Here is a 22,714-nt window from a genome sequence, read left to right on the forward strand (position 1 = left end):
ATTCTTTACCTTTGGGTGTGTCAGATGATATTTGGTCATTGTCAAGTTTTTATTTGCGTGGGGAGAACTGAGATGCTGCATATAAGTACTCCCTGTGGCATGCACAAACTGGCTGTCTGCCGCTCACAACTGCATCAGAAAACGCCACAGATATTCACTGCACTGCAATGTATGGTTATGGGGATGAACGTAAACTTAGCTTTTATTGGAATGTGACTATTATTACCACTAAATGACACTAATGTACAGTTTTTGATTTTCAGAATTTGAAATTTTTGCAATCATCCATAGAACAAAGATTTGTTTTTGGGTTTGTTTTTTTTGTCTTTTTTGTTTAGTTTTTTTTGTTTTTGTTTTTTTTCTCAACTCCGAGCTATTTTTGCTAAAAGAGCCAAATCTCGCTGCAGTAACATCAAAAATGAAAAATTTGAATTCACAGCAACAGTACAAAGAAGGAAACTTAGAACTTGCAACATTTTAAAATTAAGGGATTTTAAACCTGCACTTGTTTCACATTTTCATATCAAACATGAGTAAGTTCATCAAAATGATTTTTGAGGATTTATCTTGTAGGTATTTACATTCTGTGGGAAAAAAGGGGTCTGTCCAAGTAATTACCATGATTCTTTTTTAAATTGCATGTGAATACAATGTCTGCCCAAAAATAATACATTCTCTGTGTTTGATGGAAATACCAACTGTTTGCCTTCATTATACATTAACTGGCAATCATTACACCTGTCTACAATATTAGCTTGCATTGAAGAGAGTCTGAAAATAAATCTTGACAGTTTGTGGCTAAAGACTCTACTTTTTAATATGTAAATATATGTAAATACTGCAAATTATTTGAGTTGTATGAGATGGACAGGTATGAAGGGATTATTAATTAGAGACAATGATGTTTTTAATACAGTATAGAAAGAGACAAAGACAGATACAGAAAGCTACACATAGGTCTCGACACAAATGTACAATATTGTTTTCAATAATGACATTACACTTTTGGTGGGAAGGCGAGAGAGTAATGACATCAATCTGTTGCTCTATGCAGACCCAGCAGGCACAGAAACTTAGGAGCATGTACATTTCTATAATACTGTATTATGGCAAAATAGATAGATGTAGATGCAACTATATACACCAGACGCTACTCAGCATTTTCACAGCAAGTTCCCCTTAATGCATCTAATGTTATTATTTGTAAGAAACTTGGCTTCTCTTTGTTTTACTGAAAACATCTTTAGCTATGAAATATGACATGAGGTGTATATAAAATAGTTTAGAAAAACAATATGAAAACAAAGACGATAAAACTTAAAATGGCAAATAATGAAAATAATGTTTTTGTTGTCAAACACATTTGTAAAAACAAATAGAAAAAATGTCACTGGCAAATACAATCTGGGACATCAAATTGCATTAGACATACAAAAGCATGTGCGAATGAATATAAGAAATGATAAAGGTATAAATTTTAAGACTTGTTGCAGCAGCATGTGCTGTCTATTTCCCCACATTAGGGTTTATGATCATCCTCCTCTTACAGTGTACACCTGTGCATGTCTATGAGAACAAATTACATTCCCATTGATACTCCTACCTGTACAACATTCTGTCTTTATCGTTTTATAAAGTTGTTTGCTGAGGAAAATAGAGAAGAAAGGCAGAGAAATCAACATAGTTAGTTTAGATTTGCTGTAAACTATAGAGATACAGTAAATGTGGTTGAAAGGGGTCAAAGGACATCTTCACGTCAGTCATACTTGTATCAATTTGTCCACTAGTTTGGACACTCCTTTGGTCAAAACAGTCCAGTCAATCAGATAACTGCAAGGGGCATCTGAATAGTCGATAAATTGATTGTGTATTAGTCATCAAACTACAGATCAATGAGTCAGTAGGGAACAGGAGCATATGGGCACATATGTGTTGTCATGTTTTGGTCTGATGGTCCACAGTAGATGGGTGGGGGTTATTCAAGGATGGTGACTGAGTTGGGCATGCCATTGGTGGCCGGAGAGACAGCGGTGGGATTGAGCGGTGAGTTGTCTGGCAGGCCATGAAGTGCCTCTGGTCCCTCGCTGGGCCGACTGAACTGGCTGACCAGAGACTCATCCATGTTGAGCTCCATAGTTATGGCACTGCTGCCGTTGAAGTCCAGGTTGTCCACGCTGCACAGTTTGCTATCCTCACACAGAGATGGTTGGCTGGTTGTTCGCTTCTCCTCAAGATCACTAAAGTATTTGAGAGCACAGAAGAGATCGAAACTGAGGTATGTTATCACAAATCATGTAGAAAGTTTATTCTACAAGCTTTTTCTAAAGAAAAATGCTCTACTATATGCCAGTGTGCAAGCTGAAAATACTAGACCCTCAGGGTTAATGTATTGATTAGTTATTTGAAAGAAAATAAACTATTTTGATAGTCAATATTGGCATTGGTTGGGGATAATAAACAAGTGGATGTGGGAAAGCAAGTCACATTGCAGCATACCTTTCTAGAGATCTGCTTAGCAAGGGCAGGCAGTGAGGAGAAGAGGGACAATGAAAGGGTTACACAAAGGGTTAGAAACAGTGCTGAGGGACTCAGGGGCGTGTTAAGAGTTAGGACTGAAATCATCTATAGAAACATAATGCAACGCTCAACAACATATTGTGCATTCAGATGACAAACCTGTATGCTCCAAAAGTCTCATCCTTCATAGCTCGTGCTTCTGAGTCCATCGGGCCCTCTTCTTTATCTTTCACTGAGGGGAGAGATTAGTGGGTTGCATTATCATCGAGATCTCAACCATGTTGTTTTCTTTAAGCCACTGTCACAGATACTGATAATGACATTCTGCCAGGCAGCAGAAAAGTCTGTAAACAGTTCAAAAACTGACATTCTGTGTATTTCATGTCGTTGTAAGTTTTTTAAAATAAATTCCTCATCTGTCTTTTAGTGTAATAACTACCACTTTAAACATATTACAATTCTAAACTATATAAATTAATATGTGTTGATATGTATGCCAGTGGTTATTGGATTTATAATTCAACTAGTCCTTGCCTTCAGCACAGACAATGGCAGACACTAATTTGCACCTTGTGTGGACAGGGATCAAAGGCCGGTAGCTTTCTCTGATTAGCTAGACAGTTGCAGGTTTCTATTACTTTGGTTTTTGATTATTATTTCATAGTTTTTTTCCCATTTTCTTTATTTAAAAAAATTATTTATTAAAATAAAGAACTTTTAGGTTCAGATGTCTGGTTTACTACATATTTGATGTGAACGTTGCAAGGGAGAATGTTAGCCAAGTTAATCTGTCAGTTTCTTTCAACCACTTGAATGATTAAAGAGTTATGTTTTCACAGCAGTTCTCACACACTTTGTTTACACATAGACTAGTCCATTTAATACATTCCTACAAAAACCTGCTCAAGACCGTAAAATATTTGCATTGATCAACACTTAATAAATTTTTGCTTAGTGTTGAGTTTACTAACTTTTAGTAGAAATGCTTAACAACACTGGGTTGCACTTGCCTGAATACTTCCCCCCTTTACTCCTCTTTATGAAGCAGAGAATGAGCAGTATCAGGAGCAACAATACAATGGCACTGACAACACCGATGAACCAGCCCTGCGTTGCGAAGCTTGGCTGCACCTCCGTCACTCCTTTAAATTTAAGGAGTTGGAAATAAGAAAGGATTATTGTAATAAAGAAATACAATCAATAAAAGTACAAAGTATATTAAAAGAATCAATAGAGCAACAAGAATAAATACCTCCCCCATTCACCTTTCTCACTGCTGATGACTTTGCCAGCTTCTTCTTTTACTAGGTGGCAGCCATCAGCATGCAGTTATTAGTCTCCACTAGACTGAGAACCCAGTTCACTGTCAACATACCCATGCTCCTCCTCTCAAGCCATCTTACCACCTATCCTTTGGATTCCATCCCCTCCAATCTCCAAAAAGCAACTGTAGCCACACTAATCCCAACCCCATAATTAATACATCTCTCACAACAGGCACGTTACCATATTTAAACAGGTCCAGGTTATGCAACTATTAAAAAGCCCCTCCCTTTTCCCCTTTCTAGTCGAAAATCCCTCAATAAAGAGTCTTCAATCACATCTGGCTTTCTCTGAAAAGCCTCCTTGATATCAACCAGTCTGGCTTCAGGAGTGGCCATTCTCCAGAAATGGTCCCTCCGATGGTCGTTTAATCGTTGCAGGCTGCCAAAGCTGTGGCTCAGTCTGTCCTAATCCTACTGGATCTATCTGCAGCTTTTGATGTGCGCCAACAGATCTTCCTTTCAATACTGTCTGACTTGGTCATCTCTCATACAGCTTTGGCCTGATTCAAGTCTTACCTTTCTGGTGAAGATGTTTTGGTAGGGACAGGTGTTCAACTCTCTTTCTAAAGGGCTCAGGTCTTGGTCCTTTTTTCTCCATCTATACTAAATCCATGAGTTCTATCATTTACTCATACAGCTTTTCCTATTATTGCAATGCTGATAATACACAGGTTTTCCTGTTCCTTTGCCGAATGACTCCACAGTTTCGTATTGCATTTCTGCCTGCATAACTAAACCCCTTCAGATAATCCAAAATGCATTAGCATGTCTCATTCTTGATCAGCCAAAGCACATGTCAAACCTCTGTTCATACCGCCACACTGGGTTTAGTAGCCACCATTATTTGGTTCAAAGCTCTGACTCTTACCTACAGAGTGGTCTTCTCAACAGAACCCTTCTATCTAAATCCCCTTATCCAGGTCTACAGTCTCTCTTGCTCACTGCAATTCTCAGACAAATGTCTGGTGGCCTCTACAATGCCCAGAAAAAGATGCAAAGCAAAGCCCTTTAGCTCAGTGGTCCAACAGTGGTGGAATGAGCTATGACTCTGCATGCTCAACAGCCTTAATCCCAGTATTCAAAATAGTCTTTCACAACTTTCTATCTCTTTAAAATGTAAGAAAATAAAACAACAAACTTTCTTTTCTTCTTTTCCTGCTTTCCTATCTGGCACTTGTGCCTCACAAAACTGAAACGTTTCTTCTTGCATTCAATGCTTTCTCCTTGACTTAGATTTTATGTTTGGTTTGTAACTCACTTTAAGTCGCTTTGGATAAAAGTGTCTGCCAAATTACTAAATGTAAATGTGATTCCACAGCAAAATAGACATTCATTATGTATTCTGACAAAGCGGCATTTCACCAGGTAACCAAAGAATACAGCAAAATAGCACAAACAAAAACAAGTAATGGATAATTTCATACGGCTAACCAAGCTCTCTTTTCTCAAAAGTCTTTGAAAGCACTTCACATGCAGAAGAGAGCACTGCAAGACACTCTCTGTTCGATCAGGCTTTTATATTTAGATGTGGGAACCCCAGAGGAGCACGCAGAGAAGATGAAAGAAAAGAGGATGAATTAAGAAGGAATTCTCTTAGTACCTGTTCCTTCAGTCTCTATGTCCGTTTCCCAGAAGGTGTTGTTGCTGTAGGTGAAGCGTAAATGATAATGAGAGCCAGGAGTCAATCCCTTAAGCTGGTAGAAAGACTGAGAGGAGTTCACCCTCTCAGTCTTCTTCCATTTACTGCCATCTGCAGAAGCACAACATGAACCTCAGATTTATTTTTTGGAGTTTCATTGGAGTTGTATTGGAGTTTTTCTATGGACACATTAATGTAGATCTTATACCATTCTTTCTGAGGTAATGGATCTGGAAGCTAACATTCCTGTGTCTCTTCTTGGTCACCCAGCTCAGGTTAACTGAGTTTTCCCCGACAGACAAGCTGATGTTAGCAGGAGGTGCTGAAAAACATTCAGACAGAACAAATTAATGATCTCATATAATTTGGTCTCATAAATGACATATTTATAATTACAAAGAACACAATAAATTGCTTATTTACTGCCATCCAAAGTGGTGGCACCCTCCCTCATGAGGGGCTCTCCATCCCCAGCAGCAGTTCTCCCCCTCAGGTAGAAGCGGTAGTGGCTGTGACGGTCCAGGTCCTTCAAGGTGAGGTGGGTGGCTGTGGGATCGTCTATTGTCTCTACCTGCATGGGGCTCCCATCGCTCTCCACAACTGACCACAGAACAGTCAAAAACATTCAATCACTTCTAGATCCTCAACACATCGTTATGGATGACATGTGACTGACCGATCATCACCATTCGGAATCTAAAGCGTTATTGATTTAGCTGGAAATATAACATGGGGTTAACTAACATGGCTCTCACATGACTTATTTGTTACATTAACTGATGTCTCTGATGCTGATTATGCTGAATCACATAAAATATGCTATTTTTTGCATTGAATGTATAAAGATTGAATCTAAATGATGCTCACTCTGTTGGTACTGCAGTAAATATCCAATGAGGACTCCATTGGGGTGGCCAGGAGGCATCCAACGAAGGGTAATTTCTGTTTCTGATGGGCTGTCAAGCATCAAGGACATGGGAGGACCAGGAACTATCAACAGAAATAGACCCTGAATAAAATGCACTTGGCTTAAAGCCACATTTTTGATACCCTCCCAAATCTCTCTTTCTTTGTCTCTTTCTTCATCTCACCTCCCTCTTCAGTGTCGAAGGACATTGGCTCAGTGGAAGGTCCCTCTCCCTTGCTGTTGAATACAGTGACAGCAAGGCTATAGTGGGAGTAGGGCCTGAGATCACTGATTACTTTTTTCTCCTCATTAGCCCCAGTCTCCACCACCACAGTGCTTTCTGAGTCCATAGCTCTTTGGCCTCTGTGGTGGCCCCTGGAGCGAAGCCGAGTCAAGTAAATCTGGAACCACAATAAAGTGTTTTTTATTTTTAGCTGTTTGAAGGATAAAATATGAACAGATGGTTAAATGGAACATTTAGGAAGACAAGATAAGCAGTACAGATACAGTTTTTTCATTTTGAAGGTGAAATTATCTAAAAAAAAAGGTTATCTTCTTCACAACCTTGAAGCTAAAAAGAACTCCGAAGCCACTACCAAGCTAAGATCTTTCTGTCTCTGCTGTAAACTCAAAATATGAAATATTCATTAGGACAGGGGTTGAATATGTTGGGACAAGCAACAGAGATACAGGATGAGTACCTTATATCCTAGCAGGAGTCCTCTGACCGTCTCTCTTTCTATTGGTGCCCAGATCACTTCGATGGTAGTGCTGTTAATTAGTTCAACACCGACATCCATCGGAGCCTCCAATGGAACTGATGGAACAAAGGTGGGCATGAAGGTGATAGGTGAGAACGAATACCAAGTCAAAGAATACCTGCAAAAAGAGCTGAAACTGTTCAGCAACTACTTAAATTATTTTACCATTTTCTGCTGAGTAGCCAATAACTGGATCTGGTTCAGGTCCCTCCCCTATCTCATTGACAGCCTGAACTTTGATCTCAAAAGCAGAGTAGTTGCCAACATCTTCAACGATGAATGGTGGTGACATTGTGTAGTTAGTGTGCCAGTTGGGCCCACTACCCAACACTCTCCTCCACAACACTTTGTACTTGAACTCAGGTCCATTGAAATTGCGTTTCTCCATTTCCTGTAATGGTGGGAATAGTAATCAATAAAACACAAAGTCATTCATTTTAAAGATTGTTGACTATAGCTTCGCATTTTTGTTGATTCTGGCAACAGCTGTACCTTCCAAGCTATTACAAGAGTTTCTGGGACTGAGGACTCACTCCTAATGTCTTCAGGGTTATTGTCTGGGGCTGTGATTAGAGGGAAAAAATGTGTATTATTAATTGCATTTTACTTTAACAATAAAGGGTTTTAACAAAACACTGGCTCTTACCTTCAGCAAGTGTGTTGTGGATTTCAGATGACTTACTGGGATCACTCTTGCCTACTTCATTGATGGCACTGACCCGGAAACGGTAGGACATGTAGGGCCATAGTGGGAGGCTGGCATGCTCATTGTTCCCACTTACCCTCTTCAACTGTTCCCAACCCCTTTCCTTCATGTCCTGGTCCTCAAACTCAACCACATACTCTGTAGAGACAGAGAGGAGTGTTGGAGAATGACCGGAGGTAAACAATAATGAACAATAATGAAAAACATAAATAAAGTGATGAAGTCATACTGAGACATGAGCTTCACAAAAGTCGGATGTTGCAAATTAAATAATAATGAAACCAGTGCAGCTTTTTGAAATGCCAGAAGAAGATAAGTGCTGTTGGTATGTTGCACTGAGTATTCCAGCAGGACCCGATTTGTGTGTTTATGTCAGTGCACATTCTCACTTTGTGGCACTTATAAAAAAGTTATGAAAACTCAGAGGAGCAGAAGTAATGTATTTTCGGAAAGCATTTTGAGCATTTAACAGCTGAATATGACTGTTTAAACCTTGCACAGGGCTGTTGTGGTTATTTCCAGGAGTCCAGCTGAGAGTCACTGAACGAGTTTTAGGTTCGGTGATCTGAAGCCGGACAGGAGGGTCTGGACGATCTGAGGGGGACAGCAATAATATTTCAACAATATATTTAATATTTAAACTACCTGCATACTGCTTAGCTACAGCTACAGGTTAGACCTGTTATGTACTCAGATTTATTGATCCTTGTATGATCAGTGATCTTACCATATAAGATGAGGGTGCCACTACTTTCAGCCATGTCCAGCTTAGTGATGACCTGACAGGTATACACCGCTTCATCATCTGGATTCACATTAGCTATTATCAGGTCTGGTCCTTCAAATGTGTATCTGTAGATATACAGTACATCACATAATAGTTCTCTTCATCTTCGTCTTTCCTTATGATCTCCTTCCTCACTATAATTTTCCTCTCTACCTCATACAAAGAAATATATATATATATTATATATATGTAGATATATAATACAAAGAAAGAACTATTTTAAATAGGATTTTAGGCACCTAGCCTGTTTCTTATTATGCATTGCTTTAAATCATCACATGTTGAGCACAAACAAATGGAAAAAACAAAACTTTATTATCTGTCTGTTATATTTCCCAATATCCTTATTATTTTCAGTCCTCTAATGCATAAAACCCAGTCGTACTTTTCATCACTGTGGGACTCATACAGCTTCTGATTGTTCTTTCTCCACTGAATGAGTGGAGAGCCAAGTTTGGGGTCAACTAGGGCAAGACAGGTGAAGATTGCTGTGTTTCCAGGCTGCACCTTCAGAGCTTGTGGAGGTGACAGGATAACGGTTCTGTCTGGAGGAGAAAGCAAGGAGACAGAATGCTGAGGTGCAAATAGCATCAGTTTCTAGCGGGCACAGAGTGCGTATATGTGTGATTCTCACTTACTGAGCACTTCCAGCTCTGCACTGACTGACAAGTTGCCGTTCTGTACAGAGCAAGTGTAGAGGCCCTCATCATCACGGGTGATGTTAGAGATCTCAAGCCCACCATTGGTTAGCAGGTTAACTCTTGGATCTGCTAGAAGGGGGGAGGTGCTGCTGCTCTCCCTGGAAAATGCACATACACACATGTAGTCAAAACACATATTAAAATATTTGCAAGCAGATTTCGAAATATGATTTCCAGCAGCTGGAACTAGCCAGTTTAATTGCCATGTGCCCATTTTACCAAAAAGAACAAAGCTTAGTTGGATACTTGTCACACTGAGAGAATTCACAGTAACAGCCCAGATGTGCAATCATTTGGCTGTTAATTTATGCATATGAAGAGCTACCTACGCAATATCACCTCCGTGAAAATTGTTAATATGATAATTTTCTAAAAAAACACTGGAATACAAAATAAAATACAATATAAAGAAACAGTCATAGTTCTCACCATGTGACTTTAGGTTTAGGGGAACCAAAGGTCTCACACTCTAACATAGCTTTCTGGCCTTCTGTAAATGTGTACGTATTACCATCCTCAGTAAGGATCTGTGGAGGCAGCTCTGAAACAACAAACAGAGTAATGAGACACACTCAGTCGCATACAAAACTGCTTAATAAGCAACACATGAAACACTGACCAACTACATAGACATTGGTGTTGGTGAGGATGGTTCCATGGTTGTTGGACGCCCGGCACTGGTAAATGGCAGTGTCCCCAAAGTTGACGTCACTGAGGATTAGAGATCCACTTGTTGTCAGAGTACGTCTAGAGTCCTTATCGATTTCTGTAAAAAGTAGACACTGTCAGGACACACATATTGCCCAAGGTTGTTTGTTGAGATATATATATTGTTTCTACTGACCTGAAATGGGGATCCCATTGATGGTCCAGCTAATGGTAGGACTGGGGATGCCATCTGCCTGGCAGTCAAGTCTGACAGTCTCACCTGGAGCATAAAGCTGACTGACTGGTTCTTTGATCCAGTAGGGAGCAGCTAAAATGGCCCAAAAAACATGCATGATTAAAAAAAAGTATTATCAATTTACCACATATTATTTGGATATGTTAATATGTTGCTGAATCCTGGTAGCTACAGCCTTTCTGAGTGGAGTTTGCATTTTTTCCTGGTGTACACTGGTTTTCTCCCGCAGTCCAAAGACATGCATGTTTGGTTATTGGGTGACACTAAAACTGCCAAAAGGTGTGAATGTGATTGTGAATAGTCTGTCTCTAACTGGCGACCCATGCAAAGTGTACCCTGCCTCCTGCCCAATGACAGATGGAATAGGCACTGGGATCCCCACGACCCTAAACAGGATAAGCAATTTGAATAATGGATGGATGTTGGAGGAGAGGGTTCAAAGAAAACAAAAATAATTCTGGGCTGGTCATGTTTTTTGAAAGCTAAACATTCATAATTTATGGAAAACAAATATTATCCTCTCTCGATTTTGCATGTAAAAACATAAAGGAAACTTTCAGTAAGAGCTCTTAAAAAAATACAAAAATTTAATGTAGTGCCAACAAAAAAAAAAAACCTTTTAAAAATAAAATAAAGTACCTTCCACAATCACAGTGTAAGTGTGGGTAATCTTCCCTTGGGAGTTGTTTGCTTTACACTGGTACTCGCCCGCATCATTCTCTGAGATGTTGTTGAAGCGCAGGCGGCGTTCAAACATGTCTTTAGATGTCCGAGATTCAGATAGCTCGCCATCCTTTCTATGCCATGACACATCAGGAGTTGGACTGAAGAGAAAGGCAGAGGGGTGAAAGAGGTTTAGCGAAAATGAAAAGATCAAGTAGTGAGGGATGCAACCTAAAAAGGAGAGAATAGAAAAAGTGCATAATGGTGGTTAAAAGTAAGAGGACGTGGACATAAATAAAGAAGGATGGCAGAGTCAACAGATAATTGAAAGGAGAAGATACATGAAAATGAGAGGACAGCAGGAAGCAGAGTTTGCAGGACATGATAAAAGGAGAGGATCTAGTTTTCTGATTGATGGGTTCATAAACATGTATATATGCACAAACAGACACTCACAGGCCTTGGACAATGCACTCAAGCTCCACAGTTTGGCCCCTGAGGGTGTGGTAAGTACTGTGGCTTCCAGTAGGTCTCATCATCTGGGGCCTCTTGTTCCGTACTACTGAGTTGGCTGGAGAAAGAGAGGTGGAAACACAATATTCCATCTTTGAAATATTCATTCATATGTGTGGATCATTGTCAGATTGCTGTGCTGCTCATACAGCAGTCACTGTAGACACACACACACATAGATGCAGGGCTTGGAATCAAGTGGAGAAGAAACACAACATCATCATACAGATTTCACACAAATAAAAACACACACACACACACACACACACACACACACACACACACACACACACACACACACACACAGGTCTCATGTTAAAACGTGTTAATCTTCCTGACCTCTAGTTGGGCCACAGATGCTGGCAGCCACATCTCAGTGTGAGCTGCATCTTATTACCACTGGAATGAGAAGGTGATGGCCCCCCTGCTGGTCCTTGGACTGTATTTGACACGGTCACTACTTTAGTCAGTTTATAGCTTATCACCCCATGGAGATGAGTTGACTTTGGTGCAGATATGAGGACTTAGTGGTTCTAAAAATATTGATGCTAACTATCAATATGTGCCAATTTAATATATACACACGTAAACTTTACTATAACGTCTGTACACACAAACAGCAGGGATTTAGGAATTAAATTGTTGGTCTGTCAGTCCTTTTTCACCAGTTAGTGTCAAACTGAACATTTCAGCCTGTGTTGGATGTGTTGCAAGGGTTGGTGCACATATCCCTGTTTCCCAAACACTGAATTCCACTGAAGGCTGACTCCACTTACGCCACCTTGAGGCTGACATTTGGGGTTTTGAGAGAACTGTTTCAGCAGCTATTGGATGGATTTCTGTGAAATTTGGTAGAGATACTTATGTCCCCCTTGGAAATGTAGTAACTTTAGTGATTCACTGACTTTTCATCTAAAACATAACAAGATAAACATTTTAAACCTTACGACTTTTGGTGACCAGATGTCTTCAAATTAGTGACACACTATGCTGTATGTTGTGTTCAGGGTAAATGTTAGCATGCTAACCTGCTAAAGATAGTAACTATGTAAAACCTTCTTCCACTGGAAGAACACCAGCATTTTTTTTCATTTAGGGAAATCTACTGTTCGTCATTATATAAGAAAACGTAACAATAGCTAGTTTGACCTAGACCTCTATACAACCTGTTTGTCCATCACATTTTACTTGTTTCATTTTTGAATGAGGATATTCTTAGCTTAATGATACATTTTATGGAACTCAGTCAGATTCAGTTTCAATCAGTTGAATCAAAGTTGTCGTTTTGTTTTTTGTTTTTTTGTCCAGAGCAGAACTCACAGGGGGTGACAGTCAGAGTGATAGGCTCCTTTGCCAGAATGGTGCGGGTTGACAAATACTGGACATTGCAGGTGTAGTCATCTCTGCTGTCCTCTGTTGTCAAATGGGCAAAGTAAAGATTGCCATCTTTCCCTACTACCACTCGTTCACTAAGCTGGATATGGTGTAGCCCTGAGGGGAGAAGGGGAGAGAAGAGGTGAGAAAGAGAGAGAAAATTATGGCAATTGAGAAACACAGAACCCCAATAACGAAATAAAAACAGTGAGAGAAACTAGTTGATGAAGGCATAGAGACAATAAACTATTCCTAGTCTAAGTGTCAGATTTACTGAGAAGACAGGAAGGATGTAATGGCAGGAGAGATGGAAAGGTAATGTACTCACTCCAGTCCATCCAGTGAATGATAGGCTCCATAGAGCTCTCTGGCGGGTTACACTTCAGAACAATACTGCTTCCCTGTTCAGACTTCACATTAACCTTTTTTTCTTTTTGCTGCAATGGGAGAACTGAGAGAAGGCAAGACATGAAAAAATACACACATGTTGGTTTGTGTAAATACACAGATGCACACCAACAACTCTTCGCAGATTTATAGTGTTACATGAAGATCCATGTCACAGTTTAATTTAAACATGCAATACATCGAAAAAGACGTTATTCATAACTTCTTGTGTTCACCAGGTTGTCTTTTGTCTTGTAGAAGTAAATTGATGTGATTTGTGAGTCATATGTATTTGCTCCCCCAATCCTCCCTTCTGCCCATTGTTGATAACCCCACAGGAGCTACTGAAGAGTGCTTCACATGACATCAACTCAAGAGCGTTTCTGGGGAAACCGTTGTCAGGGAAACTGTAAAGGAAGGAGGTCACCCAGGAGTGAGCCAGTCACACAGGTGGATGGATACCCGGAGGTTCTTTTGCCCAGGGGCCCATGTGTGGATGTGTTTGTGAATATATGCTGATGATTATGTTATTGCATGTAATTATGTTCTGGGTGACAGTACTTGAAGCTCTCAGTATGAGCCTCCATCTGCTAACAAATGAGCTCTCTATAAAGCAGAGCAAGACAAAGGTTTATACACTGTCTCCACTTACAGTTTGTAAATCGCTGTTACTGCTGATAAAACCAATGGTAACCACACAGCTCTCTAATCTAAACTTTGAAAATATTTACAGGAGCATTAACACTCAAAGTGATATTTTTAAAGATATGAAAGCCTATTAATTTGACAGTTAATTTAATTATCTGAGTATTTTTAATTTCACAGATATTACTCCGTGTAAATGTGTCATTTTTCTCATGAGGTTAAAGTCACATGATTACAAATAAGCGTGTTCATACCATCAATGGTGAGTATGGCCTCATTAGATACAGCTGTACCAAGCTCATTGGATGCAAAGCAAACATATCTCCCTTGGTAGTGCTTCAGTGTGTCCATAGTGTTACTCAGCGTGTAGAAAGCAAATGAGCCAGTGTTCTCTGAAACCTTCAGCTCAGGGTCACTGCCTGGGTCAAACTCCTCTCCCTCCTTTGTCCATCGGAAACTTAAGAAAGGAAAAAATAAATCAACAACACTCAGTCAAATATTATGGTTTAAAAACGAAATAATTTCCACACTTTTAAAAGCACGTTGTAATACAAGATCTCTTTATATGTCACGGAATTTGAGGACATGAATTACCGATGCTGCAAACTTACACAAGATGCACCAGTGAGACTCATATGCTTGTGCTGTGTAATTGTGATATTCCTCTTTTACTTGGCAATTGGAGCAGTTTTCCACTTCAGAGAAGCTAAGATACTCTGAAAAGATTGCTCGAGGGCCTAATGACATTTATCCCTTGTTGAAATGAGAAGTCTGACTGAGAGAAGCTGTGTTCTCATGTAATACTAATATGTAGATGTCAGCTGAGCAAAGACAGCGAAGGCCACTATTCTCAGTTGTATAATAAGTTAGCCAGTGGCTAGGCTGATCTATGACAGATAGAACATTTTAGACCAAACCATGTTTTGTTCTTTTTGTGAGGATGTGTGTTTGCTGACTAACATGGGTGGAGGGTTGCCGATGGCTTCACAGCTCATGACAAGGTCTTCAACACTAAAGACGGTGACGGACTCCGGCTGTGTGGTGATGATTGGAGGCCTCTTGACTGCAAAGATCAAAACCAATTAGTGCCATCACAGTACCATCAACAAACCTACTATACTATATGTGATGACACACTCTCAAAAACAGTGATGCAGTCCTTACACTTTCACTTTCATGCTCCGTGCAATTGTAAAAACTATGACTTACACACACTTACTGTTACACCCCAATCTAGCATGCACATATGTGTGCTTATTGGTAACGGTTTAGTTAACAGGACAAAAAACACCACTCTTTTTTTTTTTTTTTCATTTTAGCAGGTGCTGATAGGTATACTTGGTCAATATCATTTAAAAAGACTCCCCAGAGAAAGAAATGAGATGTAGGCTGACGAAAAGACTGAGAGCAAGAGAGCAGGCAGAGAAAATGGGTTGAGAGGAGAAGCAATTGATACAGCATAATGTAAAATGGAGAGCTCATGTAAAAGAGATATATGGCACAGTGCTCCCCGGGAGACTGAGCAATAGGGGGAGAGAGGAAAAGAGAGTGGGGGAAATGAAGCAAGGCTTTTGAAGTAAAAAGTAAAGACTACCTCTCTTTCTCTGTCACCACTGTCCATGATGGCCATAAAACTAACAACGCTGGGCTGCAGTGTGTATACTGAACGAGCAGGTTTTACTTTTGCTTATGCTCTTCATTGTTTTTATGTTCTACTTTTCAGTACTTATGGACAAAAAATTTACAGAAATCTCCACACTGTTTTTCTCCACACAGGTTTAGTAACTATAGACTGTTCGCAGTGGAGTAGAGGTCAGATCTTGATACTTGTTGATAGGGTCTTTAATTTGAGTTTAAGGGAATGAGACAGAGCCTGTGTCAGAGATGCATTCACATTATAGAGGTAGGTGGGTAAAGGAGGACGCAGGATGGAGAGTCATGGAGATGAAAGTCATGGAGATGAAGAGCTGAGCAGACAATTGAGATGGATGGAAGGAAAGCAAAGAGAAGGCCCATTCAAAACAACAGAAAACACAGCAAAGGGAGGTGACGGAGGAAAAACCAAGAAAGGGCAGATTCACCGAGATTTAGTAAGGTAGGGAGAGGGAGGGAATTTAATGAAATAATTCCCACTGATAGAAGTCCTATTTCCTCAGCTGATCAAATTAAAGTTTGAGCTGCAGCCTCTGCTCCGTTATTGGCAGAAGAAAAGTAGAGAAGCCGGTGCTTAGAGCTTTAACTCCTCTTTATTTCCCTGTGTCTTTGATCTGACAGCCCTGTGGCCTCCTTACAGACAGCAGCTCCTTCACACTTCCTCTTTCCTGCTCCTACAGGGATCTCACCTACTGGGAACCAATGAGGCTAAACACACACCTGAATACAGACTAAGGCACAAAGAAACCATCCTCATATACAAAACTTGATAAAACACCGAAACAGATGTGCAAACACGCCCTCAACAATTTATCACAGTGCAGCACAGTGCAAAATGAGTTGTGTTGTGTGTGCTGGATGGAAAGGAATAATGAAAGGGTTTCCATAAAGCTTTTCCAGAACCTGGACTAAACAGAGAGTCATCAATATAGTTTAAAGCACTTACGATCACTGATGTGGTCTGTTAGTCCATAGTGATGGCCAGAGACAAGGCAACAAAGAAGTTATTAGTTACATTAAACAAGAAGGAGAATACTGTATATAGACAGGCTGAAAAGAAACTGAGAGACAGACAAATAGATAGATAGATAGATAGATAGATAGATAGATAGATAGATAGATAGATAGATAGATAGATAGATAGATAGATAGATAGATAGATAGATAATGGTTTACTCATAATTGAACAACAATTATACTATATGGACAATAGAGCAGTGTAATGTCTCCTATAATGGAGTTTAGCTTTTAACCCCTTTCTCCCTGACACAGATTCTAACGCATCTCCTGTATTGATCCAAATAACTTCCTCAGTTACTCTCATTGACAAGAGGCAGAGGCTTGGTGATTAAAAGGCAGGGGACACTTTGACCTTTACCATCTCTGACGTGCTCCGTCTTCCTCTTCATCATCCTCCTTTCATCCTTTTGGATCGCTCACCTCTGTGTCACCCCGTCACTTTGGGAATTAGATCGGCATATTTACTGCATTTTATCAATATTTGGGGAGTTGTGTGTGTGAGTGTGTGTGTGTGTGAGATAGGTTGTTTGTTTATACACCCTTTTAAAATCTATGTGGGCGGTGAAGGACTGACTCTTTGCAAGTAGTCTTAGACAAAGATTAAACAACAAAAAGCTGCAGTGGAAACAATATTCTCTATCTCTCCATTTGAGCTCTGTGGGCAGACCAGCACCAGCCGTGATGATGAAGATCAATTTCCCTGCAGGCCCACAAGTTCAACTGCATTTCAAATGCCCATATATTGTATCAAGGAGGAGGAAGAAATGAGAGCAAGTAAGGAAACACCTTGCTGGATTATTGTTGTATAACTCAGGTGCTGATTAAATTATTCCCTAATCAGATTCTGGTTTGCACCAAGGAAACCAGATCAATACTGAGACTAATCAATGCAGTATGAGGGGATCAATTACAAAGTAATTAGATGCACTGCAGGCACAGATGAGTGCTAACCAAAGAAACATCAGATCAGTGTAGTATTTTGATCACAATAGCACAATCCAACCCTGAATATTGAGGTTACTGAAAGAGAAACGTGTTCATTGTGCTCATTTGCACTAATTAATCCTGATGAAAGATGATTATTAGTGTGCTTTGATGAATCAACAGTGTAATTACCACAACAAACAGATCTTTGAACCTCATGGAAGCGTTCAGCTACCTTTGTGACCAATGGTACAGGGCGAATTGGTACTCACAATTGGATGGTATGTGTATGGCTGCTTGGCTGGGCAGGGCAGCAAGGGAGAGGAGGAGAAAGAGGAATGGGAGGAGGCGGGGGGATGACTGCCCCCTACTGCCAACCTGCTGTTGCTGCGTGTGAGGCATTGCTCACTGTCCCATCAAAGTTCCACCTGCTTGCACACACGCACAGTAAAATGCACACAGAAGGCACACACACTTGTGCAGTGCAAGTGTGAGGCTATGATTTTTTTCTCAAGGAGGCCTTGGCTTCGCCTTGTACGTCCCTCTTGTCTTCTCCCTTTTTTTTCCCGTCCCTTTGTTTATGTCAGGTCCACGCCCTCCTGCTGGTCTCCTCTCTGAAAGATAAAAGAGATGGGGGGGGGTGAGAGAAGAAGAAGAGGAGCAAAGAGTGGGAGGGGCAGAGAGGAAACATGTGTCAGGATGGGAGAAAAATTACCCTATGCCATGTGGTCAGACCTATGGACAGACTGACACATGGCGGTAGGACACAGATTGAGAGTTAACAAAACACTTCCTAACAAAAAACACCAACAATGCTTATCAGCGAACCTGTTCTTGCAGAAAAAAACCCCCATGGTTAATTACATGAGCAGTGGCCGATATGGAAGGGCCAGTCAGCAGGACAGATGGACGGAATACCACAGCAAGAAGCTGAACATAGCCTCCTAGCACCCAGATGGGCTGCGGACAGACAGTGGAAACTGATCAAATCTCAAATCAGATAATACACAAGAAGGAAAAACAAATAGTTGATAATTAGGTTGACTGGTCAGGGCTGTATTGCATGAACTGAACAGCTCGTAGTATACTTGGATGATAGTGCTGTGATAAATGTGCAATAAATATATTATCAGCCATGGGGAGGGAGGCAAACCACTCCTGCTAGGAGTCTATCCGTTCTCCATCTGTACACTTGGAGTTGGTCCCCCCTAGAACATGCAGACTGTCCTCCCCCGTGGCACCACGTGGCGCAGCCCGCTGACTGTTTACACTACTCAGTATCACACAAAAGAACTGTTATAGCACACCATGATTAAGACCTACATGTGAGACAAAAGAAAATGGCAATAATAGAGAGAGCATGCTATTTTGGCAGCTCTTCAATAATGGGAGCCTGTTTGAAAGAGGGTTGGCTCTGCAAAATGTTGTTTGTTGGCAATGCCAGAACAGAGTGATGGGTAACCTTGGAGAGAGAGGGAAGGTCACAGAGGAGAGACGATGAAGATGATAGAGAAGAGTGGTGAGCGAGAAGAGGGTGGAGAGTAGTAATTATCATTAATTTTCTTTTGTCTAGTGGTTAATAGCTAGCCAGATGATTGCTGTGGCTATTTTGTATGCCACTCAGAGTAAAATTGAGTATAGAATCTTAGAAACAGAAACAGGAATGTGGGATTTGTCTACATCAAAAGGGTCAAATTAGATTAAATTAAAGACCAAACAAGCTAAGCACTTGATAAGGCAGTTTAAACTAACAGCATTGGGATTAAATGAGCCATTACACTCACTTGCTTGTCTTGTCAGAAGAATAGCACAACAAGCACAGTACGAGGGAGAAGAGGGAGGGTGAAGAGGCTTCAGGGGAAGATAAAAAGTTTAAAGAATTAGTTTGAGGCTAAAAGAGCAGGGGTGGTGGGAGAGGTGGAGGTGAGAAACGAGAGGGGCAAAGTGAAAGGGAGAGTGGGATGTGATGGGAGGAACAGAGAGATGTGGAAGGTGGGGAAGAGGAGGAGGAGGGATGACAGCTGTGACACTAATCCTATACAGCCACTTGTAAACACACACATGTGCTCTTCCAATCAGTATGCATGGTTTGTTCACATTCTTCTTGTTCCTTTGTTTCCAGTCCTTCTTTCACTATAGACTGAAGCTATAGTGAGGCTCGTGAGGATGTTAGTAATGCTGTTAATGTGTTCTAAGGTGGGAACTGGCCAATCAGTCCCCCCCTCCAAACCAACAGTGAAGGAGAACTGAGTGGAGCAAAGCAGGACACTGATGAACAATGTGGGACGTCATTTCTTATCACACCACCAATCTGGGTGGGACTGTATTGTATGTGCACAAACCTGCACACAGGGCAGAAAGAGACACACCTTGTCTGGCCTGAATGAAGATTTGAGACAGATAAAAATGCACGGTCCAGTGGGCTGCAGTCAGAATGTAGACCTTGCCACGGAATACTCCCATCATGTTGAGTAAGCGCAGTAAAGAGGAACACTATAATGGGTTGGGTGGGGCTTGTCAAGGAGAGACTGAGACAGACAGAGAGAACAGTATGGAAGGTCACCATGTAATGGGGCCAACCCAGCCACCCAAACATGCTGATAGCACAGACTGATTTGACCTGAGACACACTAACACACTAAAGCATACACACATACGCACACTTCCCAGCTGTGTGCACGGCAGGCAGCCATGTGGCCGCTCCATTATCACAGAGGTGAGACACACTGACATTAAAGCAGATGCCTGATTTCACTACATCAGGGTGTTCGCTGTGCAGCTGTCAGCGTTCCAATCCCAGCCCTGTTACCTGCTTCATTGGACAGGGTCAAAGGTCGAATGTGCAATGGTTGCTTACAGCTGTGCTAAGATGACCCGTCACAGGGTCTCTGAGTGCCTTTGAAAAACTATTATCACCGCTGGGGTCTCTACAGAGAGCATTAGAAATCTTTCAGTCATTGAGAGGTGTAGTGTGAGCGACACTGTGTAGAGATTTGAGGGCGTGGCCATTTATTTTTTCCAAAAGAAAACCCGAATGCAGTGAATTAGCCGCCTACAGGCAAACCGATGCAGGCAAATCGGCCAAGTCAATTTTGCAATTCCTTCAATTATTCATGAATTACTGCTTTGAGGCGTTTTGCTTACAAAAACACCAGTAACCCCAGCATTTTGTCTTACGCTGTTAGTAGAGTTTTACTGCTGATCTACCACTGAGATGTGTACCCCATTTGTCATCCATTAGATAGAAAATTACACCCTTCATTCCTCTGCAAAATGTAGTAATTAGAATAAAGTTGACATGTTGGGCGTTGCCAAGGACGTCAAGAGCTGAACAGACTGTCTTATCTGTGGCCGGGAGGGGGGCAAGATCAAATCATGTTCTGAGTTTCTCTCATATTCTGATCCCTGTCATGCCAGCCACCCACATGCACATGAGACACATTTACTGTTTGCAAAATATCTTCACGTACTGACTCTATGTGGAGCTGTTGCATTGATGAATTTAGCCTGGTATGTTTCCTCCAACACAGTGACTCATGCACGTATAGCACTGATAACGTGCTGCTCCACTGGATTCCAGTGTGTGTGCCTGAGAGTGTTTGCGTGTGTGGTGCATGTTCAAACATGTGTGCAGGTCTTGTGTCCTGTCATGCCTTGCTTTTAAATATTAACTACCTCCAGCTGTGAGGATGTGTAGGGGATGAGGATGGGAGACAGTAGGAGGGGGGAGAAAAATAAATGAATACATGCCCCCCTTTACCCCCTCCTCTCCCCCAAGGGTTCGTCTGTCTGGAGAAACATCAAGCTGAAAAGAGACGAGCAGAAGGACAAGGTGAAGATGGAAGGATTTAGAACTGAGCAAAGAGAGTACTAAGACAACTGGACTGCTGAAGTTACAGGAGAATGACAATGAAAGAGTATCAGGGTCAACAGAATGAAATGAAAAGGGGGATCTGAGTAACAAGATGATGCTGGTGGGGGGCAGAGGATATGGCCCCCTACATAGTAAATTATTCATGGAAATCTTTTTTCCTGTCGGCACAATTTGCCCTATATTCACCTAAATTCATAATTCATTCACACCCCTCACCACTCATTTGGTTTGGTCCCAGACTGATGCTGTCCATTTATACCTGGTGGCTTTGGTGTGCCAGTCTGATTCTTTCCTACGCACCCTCCCCTCTTCCTCTCTCTGGCAGGGTCATACTTAATGCATGAGCCTGTTGCAGTGAGACAAGTCTCAGACCCACTTTGTCGCTACAGGAGAAAAATACCACAAATCATGTGAAATAATACCGGCTACCTGTTTCTGCCCTGCTTCATGATTCACTTCACAAAACAGACACATTTTTCATCATTCACCACAATGAACATTACATTCCTGACAAGCTTTTCTCACGTTTTCCTCAAGTGTTTCTGCTTACTAGCTGGGTTTTACAGTGGGAACTGTCCAAGAACCAAGAGTGCCCATTTTCTTGTCATCTTTTTATCAGTCTCCACTTTCTCTGCTCTCTCTCATCTCCTCCATAACTGACACTAAAAGCTTTCTTAAATTCCCCCTTAATAACTTTTCAAAATATAATTTCACAGTCCCTCCTCCTCTCCTCATCTCTTCAATCTATATACACCCTTTCTCTCCATCAATTTCATAACTGCTGCAGTAGCAGTTTGTCTTGGACAACACACAGTTTAAATTTGCAGCTTCAATGAAAACTAAGCACACGGGGAAACCAATATTACCCGCAAGCTGGTACTCATTGTTTAAAAGGGCAAGTAACGTGTTTTAAGATCGATGATCCATGTTCAACTCCAAATGGTAATTTACCTATGGAAAAAAAATTTGCAGAGCTAAAGCTTATCTGCAATCAGGATACACAGACAGCACATTCATCAATACCACTATTAGCATAAGCATGACCATTATAGATACTCTGCAACTTCCACTGGTGTCAAATGCAGCATTAGAACGTCCTCTGTGTCTCGCTCAATTTCCAAAGAATACACCACATTCCACCCCCAGCGTGTTCTGTCAAGGGTTAGGGGTTAATATTGGTGTGACACAAAGCTGGAGAAAATAAAGGTTGTCAGAGGAGCCATGAGGGCAACTGCCCACACTCTCTCTATTTGGGTTGCCATGACAACAGGGTCCACACAGTAGACCCCCTTGTACATACAAATTCAGTTATCCACATACATGGATGGACAAGTTTGCAGTTCCGCTTAGATATGCACACACACGTACGCAACGATCATTTGCTGGTGCACGCTTACAGACCACCCACAAACAC

General features: G+C 41.1%; 1 protein-coding gene across 4 annotated transcripts in view; it reads right to left on the minus strand.

The window, feature by feature from the left end:
* Nucleotides 1-242: 242 nt before the first annotated feature.
* The window catches only part of l1cama (L1 cell adhesion molecule, paralog a), a 37,235-nt gene continuing 14,763 nt past the window's right edge, over nucleotides 243-22,714 (minus strand). Inside the window, exons 2-29 of one of the 4 annotated variants that reach the window (XM_067528353.1) lie at nucleotides 17,699-18,040; nucleotides 16,429-16,443; nucleotides 14,790-14,892; nucleotides 14,084-14,286; nucleotides 13,126-13,248; nucleotides 12,744-12,914; nucleotides 11,367-11,481; nucleotides 10,887-11,071; nucleotides 10,188-10,319; nucleotides 9,963-10,109; nucleotides 9,773-9,884; nucleotides 9,281-9,441; nucleotides 9,028-9,187; nucleotides 8,583-8,707; nucleotides 8,348-8,449; nucleotides 7,796-7,993; nucleotides 7,642-7,712; nucleotides 7,315-7,540; nucleotides 7,090-7,205; nucleotides 6,573-6,789; nucleotides 6,349-6,471; nucleotides 5,905-6,081; nucleotides 5,690-5,803; nucleotides 5,443-5,592; nucleotides 3,528-3,659; nucleotides 2,677-2,749; nucleotides 2,497-2,508; nucleotides 243-2,237 (exon numbers count right to left, since the gene is read on the minus strand). In XM_067528353.1, coding sequence (XP_067384454.1) covers nucleotides 1,976-2,237; nucleotides 2,497-2,508; nucleotides 2,677-2,749; nucleotides 3,528-3,659; nucleotides 5,443-5,592; nucleotides 5,690-5,803; nucleotides 5,905-6,081; nucleotides 6,349-6,471; nucleotides 6,573-6,789; nucleotides 7,090-7,205; nucleotides 7,315-7,540; nucleotides 7,642-7,712; nucleotides 7,796-7,993; nucleotides 8,348-8,449; nucleotides 8,583-8,707; nucleotides 9,028-9,187; nucleotides 9,281-9,441; nucleotides 9,773-9,884; nucleotides 9,963-10,109; nucleotides 10,188-10,319; nucleotides 10,887-11,071; nucleotides 11,367-11,481; nucleotides 12,744-12,914; nucleotides 13,126-13,248; nucleotides 14,084-14,286; nucleotides 14,790-14,892; nucleotides 16,429-16,443; nucleotides 17,699-17,828 — 3,855 coding nt within the window. In that variant the 5' untranslated portion in view covers nucleotides 17,829-18,040 and the 3' untranslated portion in view covers nucleotides 243-1,975. Of the gene's footprint in view, nucleotides 2,238-2,496; nucleotides 2,509-2,676; nucleotides 2,750-3,527; nucleotides 3,660-5,442; nucleotides 5,593-5,689; nucleotides 5,804-5,904; nucleotides 6,082-6,348; nucleotides 6,472-6,572; nucleotides 6,790-7,089; nucleotides 7,206-7,314; nucleotides 7,541-7,641; nucleotides 7,713-7,795; nucleotides 7,994-8,347; nucleotides 8,450-8,582; nucleotides 8,708-9,027; nucleotides 9,188-9,280; nucleotides 9,442-9,772; nucleotides 9,885-9,962; nucleotides 10,110-10,187; nucleotides 10,320-10,886; nucleotides 11,072-11,366; nucleotides 11,482-12,743; nucleotides 12,915-13,125; nucleotides 13,249-14,083; nucleotides 14,287-14,789; nucleotides 14,893-16,428; nucleotides 16,444-17,698; nucleotides 18,041-22,714 lie in introns of those variants that run through there. The other 3 variants (XM_067528355.1, XM_067528354.1, XM_067528356.1) reach the window with 3 other exon arrangements.

This window comes from Channa argus, chromosome 13 (assembly GCF_033026475.1).
Source record: "Channa argus isolate prfri chromosome 13, Channa argus male v1.0, whole genome shotgun sequence".
Lineage (NCBI taxonomy): Eukaryota > Metazoa > Chordata > Actinopteri > Anabantiformes > Channidae > Channa > Channa argus.